Source organism: Myotis daubentonii, chromosome 4, assembly GCF_963259705.1.
Source record: "Myotis daubentonii chromosome 4, mMyoDau2.1, whole genome shotgun sequence".
Taxonomy (NCBI): domain Eukaryota; kingdom Metazoa; phylum Chordata; class Mammalia; order Chiroptera; family Vespertilionidae; genus Myotis; species Myotis daubentonii.
The window spans coordinates 103,124,468-103,147,640 of NC_081843.1; the positions used below are offsets into that span (position 1 = coordinate 103,124,468).

At 39.2% G+C, this 23,173-nt stretch overlaps 1 protein-coding gene across 5 annotated transcripts in view; it reads left to right on the top strand.

Annotated features, from left to right (window-relative positions):
• CTNND2 (catenin delta 2) overlaps positions 1–23,173 on the top strand; it is a 782,618-nt gene that overhangs the window by 409,676 nt on the left and 349,769 nt on the right. For all 5 annotated transcript variants that reach the window (XM_059694779.1, XM_059694782.1, XM_059694778.1 and 2 more), the window contains exons 4-5: positions 17,979–18,013; positions 18,643–18,759. In XM_059694779.1, coding sequence (XP_059550762.1) covers positions 17,979–18,013; positions 18,643–18,759 — 152 coding nt within the window. The remainder of the gene's footprint in view (positions 1–17,978; positions 18,014–18,642; positions 18,760–23,173) is intronic.

Here is a 23,173-nt window from a genome sequence, read left to right on the forward strand (position 1 = left end):
TCCATTTCAAACTACTTTGCTCAAGGTAACAAACCATAAATGCTTTACTTTTTAAAAATTATCTCAACCCCAGAAACATACAATATGAAGTATATCTAGTGTTTTTCATTTTAATTCATTGAAAAATTACATTAAATAAAATATAAATTTACTCAGGATTCAATGAAACAGGTAGTTAAATGTTTAACCCTGTGTTTCTGCAAGTATCTTTCTCTTCAAAATAATATTCAAAAATGCATTATCCTTTGTAAATTGAAAAGTCATTCATTAGATCATTTCCCTCTACAATTGTTGGCTGCCAAGAAGTGTTCCATGCAATGCACATTATTGTGGCTGTCTGTTATTTCCAGTGAACTAGGCCGAACCCTCTTGACTTTAACAACACTCTTTTTACTTGCTCAGGTTCCAATGGCTCAAGAGTCCAGGAAGGGTTGATCTCATAGGTCTGTTGCATATGGCACTACTTGGGATCATCTACTCTACTCACTGGTCTCAGAAGGAAGCACTAAAGAAGCTTCACTCATGTGTCAGACACCTCAGTGTTCACTCTCCACGTGGCTAGCTTGGGCTTCCTCACAGCATGGATGTCACCAGTAGTCAGACTTCCAAAAAAGGAGCATTTTGTCAAGGTGTCTTACAGCTATAGATCTCTTGAGACCAGAAAGATACAAAGCATCACTTCTGCTGCGTTTTAGTGGGCTAAGCAGGTCATGGCCAGGCCAGATCCAAGGGGAGGGAGGGAAATAGACATCCCTTCTCAATGGCTGAAGTAGCAAGGATTGGTGGTAACTTTGATTCGTCATATGCATTTGTGACATAAATGTGCCTAGTTTAACTGGCTGGACCAGACAGGATTAGCTGATGCATTGGAACTATAGCATATCAGTCCAAAAGCTACAGGCTGATTTCTGATCCCTCTGTGGATTTATCGTGGTTTTTCACCAAAAAAAAAAAAAAGGCTCAGGAAAAAGTAGAAGAAATTGCATAAAAATTCTCTACTAAATGACATAACCCCAGCAAAGAATAGTTGCCTAATGCCATTTTATTTTATATAAAGGTATTTCTACTGGCCTCTTTTCAATGGGTAATATATGTTGTTGTTTTTTCAAATAGTGATGATACTTTTCAAGGACCCAGGCACATGAAGCTGCTCACATTTACAGCCTGACAGGCTAGAATTTTTTTTTAAAGAATCTCTAAAAAGGAGAAGAAAGAGAAAATATTAAGTATGACCCTTATGCTTTGTGTACACAAAAGTTACATTTTCCTTATATAAAACTGAAGGCTAAATACTGGACATTTCTGTTTTCTATTATTCCCTGACACAAAATGCTCTTCCAACTTCCAAATTAGGACAAAAAGAATGTTGTCACTATTGGTGGTGAGGTGTGTGTGGGAGGGGGGGGACGGGGGGACAAGGGGGAGAGGTATGTGTGTATACTTGCGTGCAAGACAGTCTAAATAGATAATATCAAAATAATGAAACACATATATTCATTAGCTTATCAAATTGACATTTTGAGTCTAGCTCATCTAGGGGGAAAATGAAGTTATGTCCCAGGACAGTGCATTAACTATATAAAATTCTAAGTTGGGAGGGTGAATTTGATATTGGTGGTAGTTTTCCACATTTTGAAGGTCAAAAAAGACAGAGAAAAGGAAGTGGGGTTTTTATTCTTGTTTTGCCTTTATGCTTTTTCAAACAAATTTAAATCGTCCTTACCTGCACTATTATTTTTAAACTATTAATCATTTATAAATAGAGCACGAGAAGCATGTCTTCCCTGACTCTGGAGGGATCAGTTTATTCTATTTTAAGCCCCATTTCAACATTTTACTCCTTTTCATGAGAGAGAAGGGGAGGTTTAATATTAACTCATAATAGTAAAAGTAAAGTCACTTTATTTTTCTTTAGTGAAAATGGAGATTAAGACCACCACTTATAAATAAAACCAATATTACATTTTTTTGCCTGGTTCTTTCTTCTTCTCTGTCTGAATAGAAAAAGAAATGAAAGAAAATCTCTCCTCCATTCGGGGTATTATTTTCTCCTTGGTTGAGAATGACCTGTGTTTTGAGGGGTGATAACCCATGTTCTAGAGACTCTTTCATCACTTCACTTTTTTGATGCTTTAGGAAAATCTTTACAAATGGCAAGGTCTGGTTTCCGTGGCAAATTTTCTGTGAGAAGGGCTCATTAGAGTAAATTTATGGGGGGTTTGTATGACTTCGAAATGGGTCCAGTAGGGACTAAACCAACACCATCAACTCATTTCATTTAGACCATTAAGCACATTAGGTGACGAGGATTTTGTCAGTTCCTCTCTAGCCAGATTAAACCAACAAATTAAAGATGAAAGATGTCCTTGCTGCCTGAGAAATCCCTGAGCTGCTTCATCAAAGCTCCCTCTGGGGCCCTGCTCTGCCCTATTGCCTTAAACCAACATGGAGCCCTCAGAAGCAGATCAGGGGCATGCTAATAACAGTTGCCACTGACGAGCTCTGATTTATCTTTGTATAATTGTCTTCAATTAGAAACCACTAGGAACACATCATGGAACATTTATAAGTGAAAATAATGTTTCATTTAACAGGAAGCTTGAGTGAACGGGCTTAATTAAGGGGAGGAAAATTACTTTGTTCAAGTCTATAGGATGCACAGAATTTAACATGTGAAAAAAAGAGTTTACTAAATATTGGCATAAGATGTAGTGTTTTCTTGAGAAGGATGGATTTTCCTTATATATGTGAAACCACATGATTGTCTCACCACTGTGCTGTACATCTGAAACTAATACATAATAATATTGAATGTGAAAAATGTAGAGTTGTTCCTATGCCAAATTGAAAAAGAACATCAATACTACGTTGGCCCTTTTTGTCACAGTGCAATTGGTATGAAGACAAAATTCAACACAATAAATAAAGATTGTGTTGACGGTATGAACTGGAAATTCTTCCTTGTGCTAACGGTGCTGATCTTCATTCCTGAACAAACGTTTCAGGAGTATTAGAAACAGAGCTTCATACTATGGAATACATGTGAATGCTATTTGGTCTCTGTCCCCAAAGAGCTCACAGTTTGACAAATATTAAAAAGCAAAGCATCGTAGCATGTTTTGATAAATGATAAAGCTGCTCTGGGGACTCAGAGGATGCAGAGTCTCAATCAGCCTAGACATCTAAGGCAGGCAGCTATGGGTCCTCACAGTCGGTCAAGGAGGTCCTCACAGACCACGCAAGTTCTGCAAAGGAGCTTGGGTTTCATGAACTTGCAGGCAATGGGGAACCACTGAAGACTTTTGAACTAGAGATTTCCACTGACAGATGTCTGCTTTAGGATGTTGGTTTCAGTAATATGGGGGATAATTGATTGGAGCAAACAAAGGCTGCAAGCATGAAGAATAGGAAGGAGGCTGCTAGAGTGAATCAAAGAGAGGTAGGAAAGGACTGGTTGATACCTGTGCCTGGGACCTTCATCTGCATTATCATTTAAACCCCACAGTGGTGAGCTGAGGCAGCTCGTGTTTGGAGTAGGCTACAAAATCGGCAGTGCCCAGTGAAAAATGAAAACATGAACCTGTTCCAAAAGCAGGGGCGGAGAAAATGCCATTAAAAGTACTAAATGATACTAAAGCTTTTTTCTTTCTTCATGGTCTCTCTCTTGACTTGTCATGATGTATTTTTATTTACTATGAAATGTCATTCTTAGTAAGTAAAAATTAACATTTTAAGTTATTGACATGAAGTTCACCATTTATCTTTATATTGTGCAGTGCCAGATTTAAATGCAAATATAGGAGCATTTACTTATACACAGAATCACTGAAATTAGGCAATTCATATTCCATAGCCCATATATGCATATGTATTTCGTTCTTATCAGAGCGGTGAAAACACTGCACAAGCCTACTTCAACTGTTTCTATTTCCCTCTGCAAAATACAAATATTCTACCAACATTCTCTTATTGAAGAGAAAGAAGAACTGAATTAAAAAAAAAATAGATCTGCCGGTTCCCATGTCTTTCCCTTTCCTTCTCGGTCATCATTTCCAGCATAAGTAGTTGGCCAACATAGGGGAGTAACATGAGTAAGAAAGGGTATGATAACTATCATTCATGTTTTGTAGACAATCATTGCCTTCTCCATTTTAAGCAAGTTCTACTTTGAAGGGAAAACATAGCCTTCTCGGTCTGTTGGTACTCCTGCCTATACTGTCATAAACATAACACACCTACCTTATAGTGGCCTTTAGTCTTGCTGGACTCCCACAATACATCACAGGTCCTGCAGGACATAGCAAAAGCTATATATGAATGAAGCAGCAAGGAACAGAGAGCATGCAAAGTGTGTATATCTTCTCCACTCATTTACATGTTCCATTGTCTCATTGAATTTCACTTGCAAAAGTAGTCGAAAGGTAGAATTATTGAGTTTCAAGATGGCAACAGTAGAGCATTAAACCAAGGTTGGGGCTCTTTGGGTATGGGTCAGTTTTAAATTTGGGCAGCCACAGGTCTCTGTCCCATGAAGCTCACCCTGATAACGTTCTGCCAGTACATCTGAGGGGACTGAGAATAGAGAGGGCTTGTGACTTCGTCCATGCTCCTCTGGGGCAGTGGGGAAGCTGTGATGATGTTTAAAAATTATTTGGTGATACTTGTTAAAGAATGGTAAGGCAGACTTTATACAAGAGGGTCTGTACAATGTGGTTTTATAGTAAGGGAGAGAGATTGGGCTCAACTCTCAATACAAGGAAAAGTGGGGATTTCTGGCCAAGGAGCAAAGTGGATGGGAAATTACTAGGAGGGAGCATCAGGAGAAAAGGAGGATTTTGGCTAAACCAACCTAACAGGATTCTTGCTACCCAGCCAGGGTGAGTAGACACCTCCAAGGGGGATGGTGGAGGATGAAGAACCCCGTCAGATATCAAGAGTTATCAGATGTAGAGCATGCAGGATTCTGGTTATACTGACTTAGAATGACTCTTGCTAAAACTGAACTCCAAAGATTGGACCTAGTAAAAACGAGAGAATAGAAGAGCCAAACAAAACTTGGATCAAGGGGGGAATCTTTGTCCATGGAAAGAATTAACTCCTGTTCTCAAGGCACAGAGTTATTTCTACCACCAGGCAAGAGATGACAAAAAGTTCCAACCACATCATTTAAGGGGAGTAGTTTTCAAAGGACATTTACAAGGGAGAATGGATGGTAGATGCTTAGGATCTCAAAAGTGATGTTACAGAAGATATGCTATTAAATATCTTAGAACATTAATAGATATTTCAGTTCGTACATTTGTAAATGATTTGATCCATCTGATTGGAAGTGCAATTGCTTAGTGAGACCTCCCATTCGAATCCTCATTCTTTCACGAAGAAGGACTTCAGCAAAGCACAGCTGCCATGCGATGGGGAGATGGGGAGAACATGAGGCTGACCCAGCTGCTCAGTTTCAAATATCAGATATTAAATGTTGGAAAAAAGTGATATTTTAATGTAACATTTTTCCATTGCAATAAATATGAAAAGAAACAGATGTAATCAAGTAGACCAGCTTCCAGGAGTTGGGACCGTGGGAAGGCGGCCATAGAAGCAGATTGGCAGGGCCGTAGCTCCCCTGTGAATTATCAAGAGCATATCTGCCCGGCAAAACATAACTTTCATGAACACGTGCCCAGAGAGCCAATGTGTACTATATGGGGTCCTGGACTCACACAGAATGCATTAGGATTTCTACTTAGTACTGTAAGCCAAAATGCCATTTTTTATTTTCCCTGTAAACATATGGCAATGCAAGTGCATGCAGGGCTTTGATGAGCTTAGCTATAATGGATGAGTTTTCATTCAGAAACAGCACAGTTCTTGCATCTGATTTGCAGTGGGAAGTGTGATTGGTATATTATGTTCCAGGGCTAATGCCTTCATTCACAGAACGAAGCAGGACTGAGCCCAGGTGGTGTCACCTGAGCTCCAGTGGCTAAGACTGGAGAACAAAAAGGATAATCAGCACTGGTTTTCTCTCTCTCTCTCTCTCTCTCTCTCTCTCTCTCTCTCTCTCTCTCTCTCTCCTCTCTTCTCCCTCCATTCCTTCATTCCTTTCTTTTTATTCCAATATATATTTTTAATTCTACTGTAATTATTGCTAGGAAGTAATTGAGAGGCATATTGGAGAACCAGTTCTGGGAAAAGAGTAAAGTATATCAAACCATACCTTCCTATTTTTTTAGCTTTTTATTTTGAAATGCTTCTAATCTAGATTCATAGGAACTTGCCAAGTGAAATACTTGGAGAAGTTTCCTGTAACTTCTCACAATAGAAACATCAGGCATAACTACATAGTACAGCATTTTAACCGGGAAATGGACATTGTACAGTCCATAGATTTCCCCAGGCTTACATGCATTCATTTGTGTGTATGTGTATGTGTGTTTCTATGTAATTTTACTGCATAAATAGCTTTGTGTAACCGTCACCACAATCAACATACAAGACCACTGCATCACCACAGGCTCCTCATATTACCCCTTTATAACTGCCCCCCCTTTCCTATAGCCCAGGAAAAACTAACCTATTTTCTATAATTTTGCTATTTCAAGAAGAATGTTCTTTATCTTTTGCAGTCAGCATAATTTCCTGAGATTTCTCCAAGTTGTCACTGTAGTATATATCAAAAACCCAATTTTTTATTGCTGCATACATCTTTCTTTTTTAATATATTTTATTGATTTTTTACAGAGAGGAAGGGAGAGGGATAGAGAGTTAGAAACATCGATGAGAGAGAAACATCGATCAGCTGCCTCCTGCACACTCCCTACTGGGGATGTGCTCGCAACCAAGGTACATGCCCTTGACTGGAATCAAACCTGGGACCCTTGAGTCCATAGGCTGACGCTCTATCCACTGAGCCAAACTAGTTAGGACTGCATACATCTTTCTTGTATGGATGTATCCACTTGTTTAACCATTCACCTGTTGCAAGACATTTGGTTGTTTCTAGTTGTTGGCAATTAGGAATAGACCGCTATGAACATTTGGACACCCATTAAACTGAACCTTCAAATTGTTTATAAAGCACTGCTGCTCCAAAGGAAGTGATACAATACCAGGAGAGTTGTTTATGAATATTGCATAGTTTCTGCTCTGTAAGGACACTAAAATTGAAATTTATTTTTAAAAGCATCTGTTGGTATTCAAAGTCACAAAACAAAAGACCACTTTTCTCTTTCCTATGAAACAGAAGTGGTTATTTGCATAAATTCCATTAAATATATGAGGTGTCAGCTTCACGTATATTAATGAAATCAATTTCAGTTCAGTTCAGTACCATAATAGACAACACACTCATGAGATAAGAGCAATTGAAAGAAAAGCTTTGAGCAAATCGGTGTGTTGTAGAGAAACAGAAAAGTGATGTACACACATATGCATATTCACAGGCACATACGCATAAACACACTTCTTACACACACACACACACACACACACACACAGACTTACACACACACACACACACACAATCACAAGAAGCTAGAAAAACATAAACGTGACATCTCCTTTCGCCCGGAGATGCCTCCAAGGTGAAGGAGCTCCCTTCACAGATAGGACCATAACAACAGGGACAATTCTGGGATATTCAATACAGAAGACTAAAGCTTGAAACATCTGAGAACCTTAGTATAGATGCCACCTCTGTCAGCCAACACACCAACTGCTCTTCTCCTGCCTGATAAATTAGCTGTGAATGATCAGACTGCAAAACACAGCGAGCTATCTCTCCACCTCAGGATCAGCGAATGAAGGGATCAGGTTAATCAAAGGTCTAACCATGAGATATCATGAACACCACTGGAAGTCAGTAATATAACAGTATAGAATGCATTTGGCACATAAACCACATGAACTATTCAATTTTTGATAGTTTGAAGGCATTTGAGATTATTGTAAGATCTGAGTCATCGAGGCACAGTGTTTCTGGTCATCTGCAATTGTAATTCACCACATTCCAATTCATGCAGTGCTCACAGACAAAGGTATTTTGGCATTTATTGACTAATGTGGCTGGCATTCAGAAACATTGCTTCAACTACAGTAAAATTCTGGCATATTGTATAAGCAGTTAAAAAAAGAATGCCTTGCCCTAGCCAGTTTTGCTCAATGGTTATAGTGTAGGCCCATGAACGGAAGGGTCTTGGGTTTAATTCTGGTCAAGGGCATGTACCTAGGTTGCAGGCCGCATGTAGGAGGCAACCAATCGATGTGTTTCTCTCACATCAATGTTTTTCTCTCTCTGTCTCTCCTTCTCCCTTTCACTCTCTCTAAAAAAATAAATGGAAAAAATATCCTCAGGTGAGAATTAACAAAAATACAGAAAACAAAAACCTAGCCCATCATGAGAAGTCTCCCAGAAAACTATGGAGGGGGGTATAATGTGAGAATTTTCTAATTTATAATTCACCATTTGTTCCTTCTTCTGATATTAAATTATATATAGATATAGATGTATATAGATATATAGATATATAATTTCTCTTGTAATGTAAGTATAGAAACTTGAATGCATGTCTTTCCCATAGTAAGAGCTTGGCTTTTGTGTAGCTAGTACATTTTGGGTGATTGAGCTTAGGACTTAATTCTTTGTGTTTGCTGGAAACTGGAGTATGTATTTTGAAGGAACACAAACAAAACAGAATTCATGTTAATTCTCCCTCATTTAGCTCTAGCTGGCCAGCTCACAAACACGACAGTGTGGTGTGTTTTGTGATAAACATTGGAACCGTGTGTATCCAGGCTACAGTGTGGGAGCTGGTACCTCTCTGCAGTATCAGTCGTCTGCATAATTTGTCCAACTCCAACGAAATTAGTTTATAATGTGAATTTCCTCTGCCTCAAACCAAAAAGAAAATTCATAATAGCAATTTTGTTCTGATTTATTTTCTCCCGAGGTTTTGAAAATAACAAGTGGTCTTTAAGCTTTCACTAAGGCAAGACCAGTATCAGTTGCAAAGAGAAGCATCCTGTGTGGGATGGATTGGAAAACTTACACTTTCAAAGAGAATCGTCTTTCCTTGGTGAGACAGCATTTGTTTTTCTTCCCCAGTTCAGTGTGGGAAAATGGACAATTTCAATTCCACAAAGCCTGTAACATATTTTCATGATAATATTTATTGGCCCCAAATGCAGACATGTTGAATTCCATGTTGTTAACCTATTGGACTTTCTCTCCTCTGAGCTGGCTGTGCTCTCTCAGGCCTCTGTTCCTCTTCTTGTGATAACAATAGCTTACTTTCCCCCAACTTTAAAGTCTCATATGTTCCCAGCACTTGTTTGGTTTTTACATACATTACAGTCTTAACTTTAACATGATTCCCAGGAGGAAAATTCTAGTTATATCCACAATTTCCAATTAGGGAAACTGAGGCTTGGAGAAAAGTATGTGATGTGCTCAAGGTCCCATGGCCTGGTGTGCAGGAATGCCTTGAATGCACCTCTTCTTGCCATGATCATCCAGTACTGTGCGCTTTCCTACCCACCCCCCTATTAGACTGCAGTCAAGGGTAGCTCGCTCTGGGTCTCTCTGCTCTGGATACGAAAAACCAAAGGGAGCTGTCACCAAGAGTTTGTGGTGAGCAAGTCTTACCATTTTCTCCAGGACTGGTTGTGACCAACAGCCTACCCATAGAACCCACCTTGCCTGGGTATTTTCTTAAGGTCCGCTCTTCCCATTTCCCCATATCTGCCCCCTTTTTACCCTCCCACAATGGCCCTCAGTATACTCCAAGGGATGAAATAGATTAGCATAGCCATAATCTATAAGCCATATAATAATATGTAATAAAATAGGAAGCATATCCATTCTTAGTCAAAAGGTACCAGGCCCTGATCACCTGATAAGTCACTTGAGATAAACTAATTTATTTAATCCTCCAAATGCCTGTGAGATATATATCCTATATAATAAAAGAGAAACATGCAAATTAACCATCCCTCCGCTACGCTCAAGCCACGCCCACCAGCCAATGAGGAGTGGGTATGCAAATTAACCAGACAAAGATGGCGGGTAATTTGCATACACAGAGCAAAGTGGAAGAGCCAGCAGTTTGGGGGGACATGGCTCCCTTGGTCACTGGACGGAGAGCACAGCAGGAGAGCCAGAGGCTTTGGGGGACCCAGAGCGTGGGGAGCACAAGGAATGCTGGGAATCGTAGTTCTGATGGCAGCCCCAGTACCGGAAGTGGAAGCCCAGAGCGCAGGGAGCACCAGGAATGCTGGGAATCATAGTTCTGGTGGCAGAAGGATCTCCTAGACACTAGAGCAGTGGTTCTCAACCTTCTGGCCCTTTAAATACAATTCCTCATGTTGTGACCCAACCATAAAATTATTTTCGTTGCTATTTCATAACTTTAATGTTTCTACTGTTATAAATTGTAATGTAAATATCTGATATGCAGGATGGTCTTAGGTGACCCCTGTGAAAGGGTCATTCAACCGCCAAAGGGGTCACGACACACAGGTTGAGAACCGCTGCACTAGAGCAAAGTGAACCTGGAGCAAGTTATTTTTGTGGTTGGGGATGGAGGGAAAGCAAAGGTGAGAGACATAAGTAAATTCAGAGTGTCTAGGAAAAATTAAAGGGTAGATATCCTAAAACTTCCAGGAAATCTCCACCAATGGAGCAAAGAAGAAAAAATGCCTCTATTATTCTGTGAGCAACAAACCAAACTGGGTGGGGGGGCGGGGGAGGGTCTCAGACAATTCGCTCATATGATTGCAAAGACAGACAGAAACTCCCAGATTGGAGAGGGTTCACCTGAGGGCTCCCAGATTGAAGAGGGTGGAGGTCGGGCTGAGGGACCCCTCCCTTCACCCCCAACCCCACTCCCAGTGCACGAATCTTCGTGCACCGAGCCCCTAGTATTCTAATAACAGACAAACATGCAAATTGACTGTACCTTTGCTATGCCTTAAGCCACGCCCACCAGCCAATCAGAGTGACTATATGCAAATTAACCCAACCAAAATGGCAGCTGGCAGCCACAGAACTGGAGTGAGCAGGAGGCCTGGTTGCTCTAGTGATGGAGGAAGCCAAGCTTCCCGGCCGGCTCTGAGCTCCACTGAAGCTTCAATTATAGAAGGTAAATAAATCCCAGAATAAAAAAGAAAAAAGAAAAAAAGGAGAGGCCGGGAGCTTCTGTCACCGGGGGGCTTAGCCAGCCTGAAAATGGTCCTCAGCCCCGCACCCAGGCTGGCCAGGCACCCCAGTGGGGACCCCCACCCTGAAGGGGGTGTGGCCAGCCTGCAAACACCCATAAGTCCCTCACCCAGGCTGGCCAGGCACCCCAGCGGGACCCCCACCCTGATCCAGAACACCTTTTAGGGCAAACCAGCCAGCCCCCACCCGTGCACCAGGCCTCTATCCTATATCATAAAAGGGTAATACGCAAACTGACCCTAACAGCAGAACGACTGGGAATGACTGGTCACTATGACACACACTGACCACCAGGGAGCAGACACTCAATGAAGGAGCTGCCCCCTGGTGGTCAGTGTGCTCCCACAGGGGGAGCTCTGCTCAGCCACAAGCCAGGCTGATGGCTGCCAGTACAACGGTAGTGGTGGGAGCCTCTCCCGCCTCCTTAGCAGCACTAAGGATGTCAGACTGCAGCTTATGCCTCCTCCCCGCTGGCAAGAGGACATCCTCCGAGGGCTCCCGGGCTGCCAGAGGGATGTCTGATTGCCTGCTTAGGCCCAATCTCGTGGGGAGCAGACCTAAGCCAGCAGGTGGTCATCCCCGGAGGGGTCCCAGACTGCGAGAGGGCACATGCCGGGCTGAGGGGAACCCCCTCCCCCACAGTGCACAAATTTTTGTGCACTGGGCCTCTAGTAGATATAGATGATATAGATATAGAGATATAGATATAGATATAGATATAGATATAGATAAATATCTACAGATATATATATACACACACACATATACTAGAGGCTCAGTGCACGAATTTGTGCACGGGTGGTGTCCCTCTGGGTGACCTATAGGGATCGGGCCAAAACCTGCAGTCCAACGCTGCCTGCAGCTCCTACCTGTGGCTTCTGCTCATCCTGACCCCACTGTGCCTGCTTCAGGCTCATGCCCAATCAGTCCCAATAGGGATAGTCTCACGCTGCCACAGCAGCGCTCACCAGCCATGAGCCCTGCATTTGGTGCCCTTCTAAGGGGAGTGGCCTGAGGGATCAGGCTGAAACCTGCTCTCTGACATCCCACAAGGGGTCCCGGATTGTGAGAGGGTGTAGGCCAGGCTGAAACACCCCACGAAAAGGGACTGTGGTAGGGCTCCAGGGCATGTCTGGCCCATCTCGTTCAGTCCCAATCAGCTGGACCCCAGCAGCAAACTAACCTACCGATTCTAGCATCTGCCCCCTTGGTGTCAGTGCACATCATAGCAACTGGTCCACCAGTTGACTGTCTGCCCCCTGGTGGTCAGTGCACATCATAGCGAGTGGTTGAGCAGCCTTAGCATGTCATTAGCGTATTATGCTTTGATTGGTTGTTCTGCCTTTCAGTCTATTTGCATATTACCCTTTTATTATAGAGGATACCATATATAGTATTCAGTCATTGTTGTTAAAATTCCCATTATTGGGATCACACAGTACATTTCTTATGTGTAAGTTGCACTTTCTACTATATTTTTGTTTTTGAGAACTACCCATATTGATATATATGTACAGTGGGGCTTTGACATACGAGTTTAATTCGTTCCGTGACGGAGCTCGTAACTCAAATTACTCATATGTCAAATCAATTGTGAACGAGTGAGACACGTGATGCTGGGCTGATGTTGTGGCGTTCACTGTGACGTTCGCTGCGCCAACTAGCAGTGGGGTATCTGAAGCTGGCTCGTAACCCGAATTTTAGCTCGCAACTCGAAGCAAAAAATCGGCTGAGAGACAGCTCGTATCTCGAAAAACTCGTTAGTCGGGACACTCGTAAGTCAAGGCCCCACTGTAGTATCTGGCTAACTTATGTAAGAAATAAGATGAGCCCCCAAATTCAGGAGCTTGATAGAACACAGAACAGACACGGGAGCCAGGCAGCAAGGCAAATATCTTCACGTCTATGTAGAAGGGTGCGCAGCACATTGTCTGGAAGCATGCTCACACTGAGCAGGCGGTCTGCTCAGCATTTTAATCCTGAAGCACGTGACCTGTCCCTCACTCTTGATTGGAGCTGAGGCGCACAGTCTTTTGCAATTGGCTAGTTTGAAGGGAGGGGTTGACCTTTGCCATTTCAAGATGGTGGCCCCCAGGGGAGCTGCAAGCCATGCAGCCAACATGATAGCTGCCAAGTTACACAGTCAAAAATGGCAGCTGTCTAAATTGTTCTTTGACAGAAAAGATGACTTGTTTATTCTCACACCTATTTTAACTGATGAATAATTTAATCTAGATGTATGTCCTATATGATATGTAATCATATCAGTATATTTTTCTATTCCCCTATTGCTGATCACTTAGATTGCTCTATTGTTTTGTTACTGTGGACATGAAGGCATGAACAGTTCTGTACAGTCTCCTGGGCTCAGGTGTATGGGTTTCTCTGGAGGCTCTACCCAGAGCAGACCGCTGGGTGGTTGGGTATTTGCATGTAAGACATTGCCAAGCATTGTCTCATAGCTCACCCAAGTGTTTCCTTAATTTACTCCCCCGATGTACAATGTATGACAATTCTTATTTCCCTACCTGCTCCCAACACTGCGTACTGTCAGACTTTCTAATTGTTAGACAGCCTAAAGAGGTATCTTGTGGCTAATTTTCATTCCTCCGATTCCTAATAGGGTTGAGTATTTTTTAATGTGTTCAGTCTTCATCCCTTATTGATTTTTCTATGCCTCAGCTATACATATATTTGTTGACCTCTCTTCTATTTGATCTTTTAATCTCTGTCTCATTACTTTGTAGGAGTTCTTTGTATGTTCTAAAAAGGAACTCTTTGTATGTTAATTGCATTGCAAATAGCTTCTCCTAGGATGTGACTTGTTTTACAACTTGATTTCTGGTGTTTATGTTTTGGTTTTTATCACCTAGGAGTTTACTTTTGATGTAGCCAACTGTGTGGATAGAATAGCAGTTGAGAAAGTGGCCTCTAGTAGCAAATGGCAGGGTCAGAATCTTGGCTCTACTACTTGCTAGCTTTGCAATCTCCAGCAAGTTCCTTAACATCCTTTTACCTCAGTTTCACTATCTGTAAAATAGGAAAGTATTACTAGTACTTCTCTTAAAAGATTTGGCATGAAGATCAACTACCATATTGCCTGGTATAAAGTGAGAGCTATGTAGGTGTAGTTACTAAAATTGGTCCTTTTCATATTTTGTTTTTGAAACTCTTTCCTCACATCACTGATTTATGTACATATTTAGGTATATGGTTAAAGGTTAAATATTACTTATGATAGTCTTTGTTATACATTTTTCTCACAATATTTGGATCCTGGAACTTAAACATAGTTATGATTAAATACATTTGGAATGATCTAAATTAAATTACATTTATATATTTCTGTACAATGACTTCTATTTCAATAAATAGCATTTTGTAATGAAAGCCAACTTTATTTCTTGAAATGGAACATGCATGTAGTTACAACAGCTTCAAAAAGTGACTTTTATGTTATAGTAAGTCTGATAATATTATTGGGAGAAAGTTCTCCGTGAGTAATTCCTAAACACAGGAAATAAGAAGGCCGGAGACACAGGCATAATCCATGTTCATTGAGTGCATAAATAGTCTGTTTGCTTTTTAAAAAGCACCCACCTCTGAGCAGTTTTTAAGAGAAGGGATTAATGCATAAACTATGCAATTGCATAGAAACCCCTAACAGACAGAGTAAAGTATACATCCAGAGGAAAAAAAATCCAAACCAGGTCTCTCTTGGGACTTCCATTTTCTGTGGCTATTCATACTTTTAATGCATTTTAACTGCACCCAGGGAATCAGGAAACCATGTACGTGATTAATGCTCTTTGACTGCCCCTAAGGAATGCCCTTTTGCTTGGAGAGGATAGTTTCATAGTCACTGCCAATGCTATTTTCTAATTGTAATAAAAAATGTTTCTTCTTTCTTCTGTTGCATCTTAAAATAGAAACACTTTTGAAAGAGATGAACAAAAAGTAAGTATTATGTAATAGTGGGATGTGTAGTCCTGCACATGAAATCACCCATTATTGTCGATGAGGCTAAATCTCGGAGGATGGGTACAAGACATCTCCCAGCTCAATGTGTGGAAATGAAGAGAGAGAAGCAAGAAATGCCTTATGAATACAGATGATGGCACATTTCTTTTTTTAATATATATTTTTAATTGATTTCAGAGAGGATAGGAGAGGGAGAGATAGAAACATCAATGATGAGAGAGAATCATTGATCAGATGCCCCTTCCTGGGGATCGAGCAGGCAACCTAGGCATGTGCCGTGACCTCTTGGTTCATAGGTTGATGCTCAGTCACTGAGCCACGCCCGCCAGGTGATGGCACATTTTTGTGTTACTCAGTGTGACATTTATTCTATTGAAACAATCCTCCAACATCAGAGTTTTAACAGAACAGTGGTTTGTGTCTTACTCATGCTTTGTCTTGTATTGAGTTGGTGGAGATCTTTCTTTTACATGGTTACTCACGGACCCATCTCAACACAGGTCTTAACAGGGAATGAGAGCGTGAAGATCTCATTCCTGCCTTTCTCTGCCTGGAGCCGGAGGTGGCACTTGTCCCTTCTTCTCACAGACTTTCACGTGGCTCCGTCTCTGTGCAAGGGGGCAGGAAGTGTGGTCTTCATTGTGCCTGCAAGGAGAGGAGTGTGGGACTTTGGTGAGCCCTGCAAGAAGCTTTCAGTGACTTGCTCACTCTTACTGCATTGGGTGAGAAGTATCCTTAGTGTGTTTCTCTCTATAGCTTTAGATTAGGAGGTAGGAATGTGAGTTTTGGAGTTGAATAGATTAGTTTAATCCCCTACTGAGTTCCTTAAGATCCCTGTGGTCAAGTTATTTAGTATCAATAAGCCTGTTATTCTCCAACTGCCAAAATAAACGTGTGATTGATGTGAATTAGCAGAGACCTGGTATACAGTAAGTACTTACAAAAGGGCTGCACTGGTAAAAGGAACGTAGTAGTAAATCCTGAAGGATATAACAGAACATTTTTATTGTATCAGAAAAATAATGTCAGTTTCCTGGGACTGCCATAACAAATTACCACAACTGTGAGGCTTAAAACAAAGAAACTTATTCTTTCACAGTTTGAGGGGGAGGAGAAGTTCAAAGTCAAGGTGTGTAAGCAGGGCTTTGAACCCTATGAGGGCTCCGGAGATGGATCCTTTCTTATCTCTTCAGGGTTCCCATGGCTCCAGGCATTCCTTAGCTTGTGGAGGCATAACTCCAATCTCTGCTTCCATCCTCCCTGGCCTTCTCTGCATCTCTCTCCTCTCCTATCTCTCATAAGGACACTTATCATTGGATTCAGGACTATCTCATCTGACGTTCTTTAATTAAATCTGCAAAACTGTGTTTGTTTTTTTCCAGTAATGATTTTTAATTTCTAGGGATTTGATGTGGATGTATCTTTGAGGAGAGAGGGACATCATTCCACTTGCTATAAGTATGAAAGTATTTTCTATTGCTATATCAGCATCACTTATTAAATGATCATATTCTGCAGTTTTTAAAATATTGATTATAGGATGACAATTCTGTTTTAAGTGTTAATCTTTGTAGATAGATGGTACTGCTATATAATGTTACATCTTTTTAATGCAAAAAAAAGTTACATCGGACTGACTTTGTAATGTTATCAGTTCATATATCTAATGTCTATAGCTCTCATCATTGTAAAACCATTTTCAAGTTTGCTCACATGCATTGGCTTCAGAGCAATATACCCTGTAAAAGTTGTATGCCTCTTAAGGGATTACTCATGTATTCATTTATGTCAATCATGGGTTTTCTGAACCCTGATTTATGCCAGAATTCCTTTTTCCTCCGGTAAATGTATTCAAAAGTCATCTCCAAGGTATAGATTAGAGTTCTAAAACCCATTTGCTGTTGGGAAACTGATGAGCTATTCATAGAAGCTACATGATCAGAGTAAAGGATGCAGTGGAATAAGTGTAGAAAATCATTCTGAAAGTGATGCCTGTCAGTGATTGGCATCTAGATTTCTCAATTATTAACATATTAAATGGGCATATTGGAAGTATTTGTGTATATAATGAATTTTTTTATATTTAGACATTTTAAATTTATGTATATATTTAATAGAGCATTCAAAATGAATCTATGTTGCCTACATAGTTGCATTCTGCACAATATCTTTGGCATATCATGCATATGAACATATGCATACTGGGGTCATTTTATAAAATAAATGTATACAGTGAGAATTTGGGAACTGCATATTCAATTGGTGGTAAAGAGTTATAATTTTCAAATTACTTAATGTAAGCTATAATAATCAACTTAAAGGAACAGTTCACCTGAAATGTCTACAAGAAGGTATAGGTTTATTTTATGGTCCTTATAATGAAAAAGGGGAATGTTATTTCTTTTTTAAACTACCTCACAGAGTCTACATGAAACTTTTCAGACTTGTATTTTAAAAGCACTAAAATTGGGTAGAACTGCATGTATATAAAAACTATTATAAGGAACAAGTGTAATAGGTCTGGCTTTGTGAAAATTGAGCTGTTCTTCTGAAAATTACTGGACAATAAAAAATTTATAATCTGCTAATAAATGTGAATCAAAAGAGGTATACATCAAATGGATTAAAGTTAAGATTGTATGAAAATGAGGTCTCTTTTCTCAATAAGAAATTAAAGGAAGTGCCAGGCAGCCACCATTACGACCCTAATGCCTTTGTGTCTTGTGGTGTAGGGTCCTCTTGTTTCTAATCCATGCATTAAACCTCTGTGTTCTCTTTCTTACAGTTCAGCAGAAGAGCAGTTTCACTGGCAGTCACAAGGTAAAGTAAGCCTTCTTTTTTTTTAAAAAAAAAAGTATGTTTTTATTGATTTATTGATTTCAGAGAGGAAGGAAGAGGGAGAGAGGAAAAAAAAAATCAGTGATGAGAGAGGATCATTGATTGGCTGCCTCCTGCATGCCCCACACTGCGGACTGAGCCTACAACCCGGGCAGATGGCTCGACTGAGCATTGAACCATGACCTCCTGGTTCATAGGTTGATGCTCAACCACTGAGCCAGGTCGGCCAGGCCAAGTGTGCCTTCTTGATGAACATTTACTACATGTATCTCTATTGATTAATTTCCTTGTGAACTTCAGAAAGAGACTTATGAAAGTGAACATGACAAACACCATAACACTAAAATTAAATGAAGTTGTGATAGCTCACAATTTCATGGTATCTAAGTTCTCACAGTTCCCTAGTGACTTTCTGTTCTTCATGGACACATGGAATTGAGGGTGGAGGGTGCTTTAGCTTTTAGCACTGATTGACAGAAGATTACACTATGATACTGAGTGAGAATTTCATAGAGGTCATATGTTAATTTAGGGTACTTTTGGTTTTTAAGTGATTGCCTTAAGCTTTAATATCATCTCTTGTTTATGACTTTAAAATACTGCAATTTCAGATGGTCAAAAAGATATCGAAGATGAACTCACAACAGGTCTGGAGCTGGTGGACTCCTGTATTAGATCGCTGCAGGAATCAGGAATACTTGACCCACAGGATTATTCCACAAGTGAAAGTAAGTCAAGTGACAGTTATACTCGAAGACAATTAAAAGAGTATTCTGCCATTATTTTCTAATATAATTAATATTATGAGACATATCAAATAAGACTTCTAGATATGTTTATACTTATTTTATGTATTTCGCTTCACTCTCATCTACTTCCTTCCCACATTACCCCTCCCCAACCCACATTAGATTGCAAATGCTCTTAAATCAGTAATTGGCATCTAAATTTTCCACCAATTACTGATATAATGATTATTTTCACCAATTACTGATGTAATGGTGATTCTCACCAATTCTCTGATAACCATTTTAGCCTCTAGACCAGCACATCGTATGAACACATCATATATGTGTTTAATCAACTCAGTGCCTGCTTTAAAATTAATTGACAATGCTTTACTCCTACAGATTATTGTTGGTAGAGATTTTAAACCATACAGCAATTATATAACAAAATAGGAAAAACGGATGTAATATATGCACTACTATTTAAGGGTAATACACTTTTTTACATTTCTATATTTAGCAATTTTATATTGCTGTATTAATCTCAATAGAGTATTTAAAGATTTCTTTACCTCCACTTAATTACATATTTTTCAACCAGAGTGCTTGAGATGTAAAATAAAAGTGCTGAATTGAAATGAGCCTCACATTAATAAATCATAAAATTATCTTAACTTATTTCAATAAAATCCCATAAAAAGCTAAAAATTAAATCATTAAAACTTGCATTATCTTGATAATTTCTACATTAAAAATCAGTGGAGCATTTTATTCTTAATTTATAAAAATAAAATTTCCTTGAATATTCATCAAGGTTTGCCATAGAAAAAGAAGATATAAGAATAAATAGTATAGTGATCTTGAACCATTTAACTTACATATTAGTTTATTTTCTCTGTAATCTTTCTAATACCACTACTCTTAGGGCAGTATCATCATGAATACCCAGATTTATTTAAATCCATCCCCTCAATAAAGCTTCTAAAGTAAGATGCATGATTTGTAATATCCTTGTTCTCTCTATTTTGTATTTTAAAGTATATGATTGGGTTTTTTTTAATGTATTTTATTGATTTTTTTTACAGAGAGGAAGGGAGAGGGACAGACAGTTAAAAACACCAATGAGAGAGAGAGACATTGATTAGCTTCCTCCTGCACACCCCCCACCGGGGATGCGCCCACAACCAAGGTACATGCCCCTGACCGGAATCGAACCCGGGACCCTTCAGTCCACAGGCTGACGCTCTATCCACTGAGCCAAACCAGTCAGGGATAAAATATAGGATTGTTACCTCTTCTCTCTGAGTCAATAAATATATTTCCTTTGTAGGGGCAGTTGTACTTAAAATATATTTTACTAATATTTGATGTACTCAACTCCCCCTTTATTAGAGAGGAGGAAAGCAGAGATAAAACAGTGTATTTTGGGTGGGGGGTTATATTGGATATCTCACTTTTTGACACGATAATAAACATATTTGATTATGAGGTTAAAAGAGGGGATAAGTTTTAATACATGGAAAGTATATAAAAATAAGAAAGAGTAAAATTAAAATGAGATAAATCAACTCTACCAATATAGCTCTACATGTAAGCACAGTGGATTCTTCTTTGAAAAGAATAAAAATTCAAGTTTGTAGTGAACAAACAATATTAAAAATGATAAAGTTGAAAAATATTATGAATATGTCAATGCCTGTTTATCAATTAGACTGAATACTAGAGGGAAAAGCCATAGAAATTCGAAACAAATAATAAATTAACTTATATTTTCTGAATGGTAATATACATTTGTTATATATGTCCAAGGAATAATTATAAATATTGATCTGCTACCACATGGTAAAGACAATCCTAAACATTAAAAAGTATAGCCCTAAGGAGACATATGTAATACCCTTTGTAATACTTTAAGCAATAAAACAATTAAAAAAAATTTAAAGAAAAAGTATAGCCCTAGCCAGTTTAGTCAGTGGATAGAGCGTCAGCCTGCAGACTGAAAAGTCTCAGGTTCTATATCCATCAAGGGCACCTGCTGGGGTTGCGGGCTCAATCCCCAGTAGGGGGGCATGGATGAGGCAGCCAATCAATGATTCTCTCTCATCGCTGATGTTTCTATCTCTCTCTCCTTCTCCCTTCCTCTCTGAAATCAATTTTAAAAAGCATGAAAAGATCACATTTTTAATAATAATTCAGTAAAATTAAATAATTAAAAATAAGCAAAAATATAAGTATATTAAAATTAAAGGCCAGGCTTTTGGATCTACTGAAACAAATTTGGTAACTGCTCAATTTTTGTTTTTCAGAAAGTTTAGTTATTCTGTGCTGAATTAGCTGTCTGAAAACTCCTAGGATTTTAGTTGATTGTTTTTTTTTATAAGCCTACAGTTCCTTGTTTGAAGATAGGAAAGAAATAAGGCAAATACAATAACAGCCAAAGAAAGAAACAGGTGGTGGAAGTGCCACCTAAAAGTTTTATGCCAAAGGATCTGAACCACAGTGAAATGTTAAATATTGTTGTTCTTAACATTTTCAGAGTCATTTTGAGAATAATTAATTGGGTAAAATTTAGAAAATTAATTTTAAAGTATTGAGTGGATAACTAATATTTTGGGTATTAACTGTTGCTAATTTTAAGTATTTATCAAATTAAATCCCATGTTTTGTTTGTATCTGTATCAGGGTTCAGAATGGAAACAGATTATTCTCAAAAGAGTTGAACTGAAGGGAATTTGAGGTACTATTTACAAAGATTAAGGGAATAAACGATGGCTGCTGAGGTTCACAGGAAACAGCAACAGACAGAGCCCTTGCCACCCTCAGTCCTGAAGAAAGGGTAGGGAATAGTACCAGCAGAGTCGAGGCATTGCAGGAGCAGAGGAATAAACAGGACCTCTCTCTCCTCTCGCCTTCTCCTGCCCTTCTTGTGCCTCCCAGTAGCCAAATCCTATCAGAAAACAAACAGAAGGCACTCTCATGATACAGTGTATATGGGGTAAAGGGCAGAGAGTGAATATGGGGAGCAAAGAGAATAGGCAGCAGAACCTTCTGCTAAAGGCTAGAAGATACCATGTTTATATTCTTGATATATAAATTCAACACATAGACATGTGGTGGCTCTATGGCACATTTCATCTAGTTATTATGAGCCCATCGGATTCTGCTAGACCCTTGATTTTGTGATTATTCAATCAGTGGACTCATTAGCTAGAACAGATATGAAATAGCTAATGCGAAATTGGACCTGGCACACTGCCCTTGAGAGCCAGCCTCTTAGTCCTAACTCAAAAAAGACAACACTAAATACAGTCTAAAAGCAGCTTGGAACAGTTCTAAGTGGCAACCAATCTCAACTCCGAAGTGCATAGCACTTAATTTGTTGTGTTTAAAAGCTTTTTCTATATTTCTTTCCAAGGTCTGATTAAAATAAAAGTTGAGTTTTAGTCAACCCATCTTCTTGACCCTCAGACTAGCAATAACTGCTCTACTGTACCAACTAGAGTATCATACAGTTACCAGTGTTTCTCAACACGTGGCTTTTTTTTTTTAAAGTGCCATCTATCCTAAACAGTATGCAAATCATGTATACAACCTTAGCCACCGCCACTATGTTGTGACTGCCAGCTGTGTCATTTCAGTTCCAGCAAATATATGTCACAGAGTCACTAGGAGAATTGCTGTTGGTTTTCTGGGGGGAAAAAAGTGTTACTGACAGAAGCTCAGGGCCATTAGCATCTCACATAATGTACAGCTTGACCCAAACTGCTATGGACAAGCTACCCTATTTAATCCATGCATCCTTGGAGAAATAAACTCAGAGAAAGGGGTGATTATACCAGCCAAAAAGTAACAAAAATATGTCAGTCAAAATCAGAAATTGAATGGACAACTTGGGGGAAAAAAGGACTTATATGTTTATAGAAATTGTTACTTGCTTTAAATATTATATTTTGAAATAGTAATTATTTCTGTCTGTAGCAAATTAAAGTTCCACTATATCCTAAAAAATACCAGCATCCAGTGGCAAGGAAATTTTAGGAGCTTAATATATTCTGAGTGTTATGGCAAAGAATGGAATGTTATCTTATTCTGAGTTTTCAAATCAGAATATATTCAAAAAAATCAAGAAACAGTTATAGAAGGTACCATCCTGACCAGGTGAAATCCAAATAAAACAATCATATGTAGTTTGACAAAATGAATATATCATGTACTCTTGATTTATAGTCGATCATTTTCATTTAGTTACTGTGAATATACTTAATTCTGTGTGGTAAGAGATTTGTTGGGAGATCATGTTATTAAAATGCTTTAAAATATAATTCCATATATTCTTATGCAATAATAATAAAGAGACATCCTTATGAGGTGAATATTTGCATACTTCCAAGGAAGCCTGGCACCAAAGGATGCT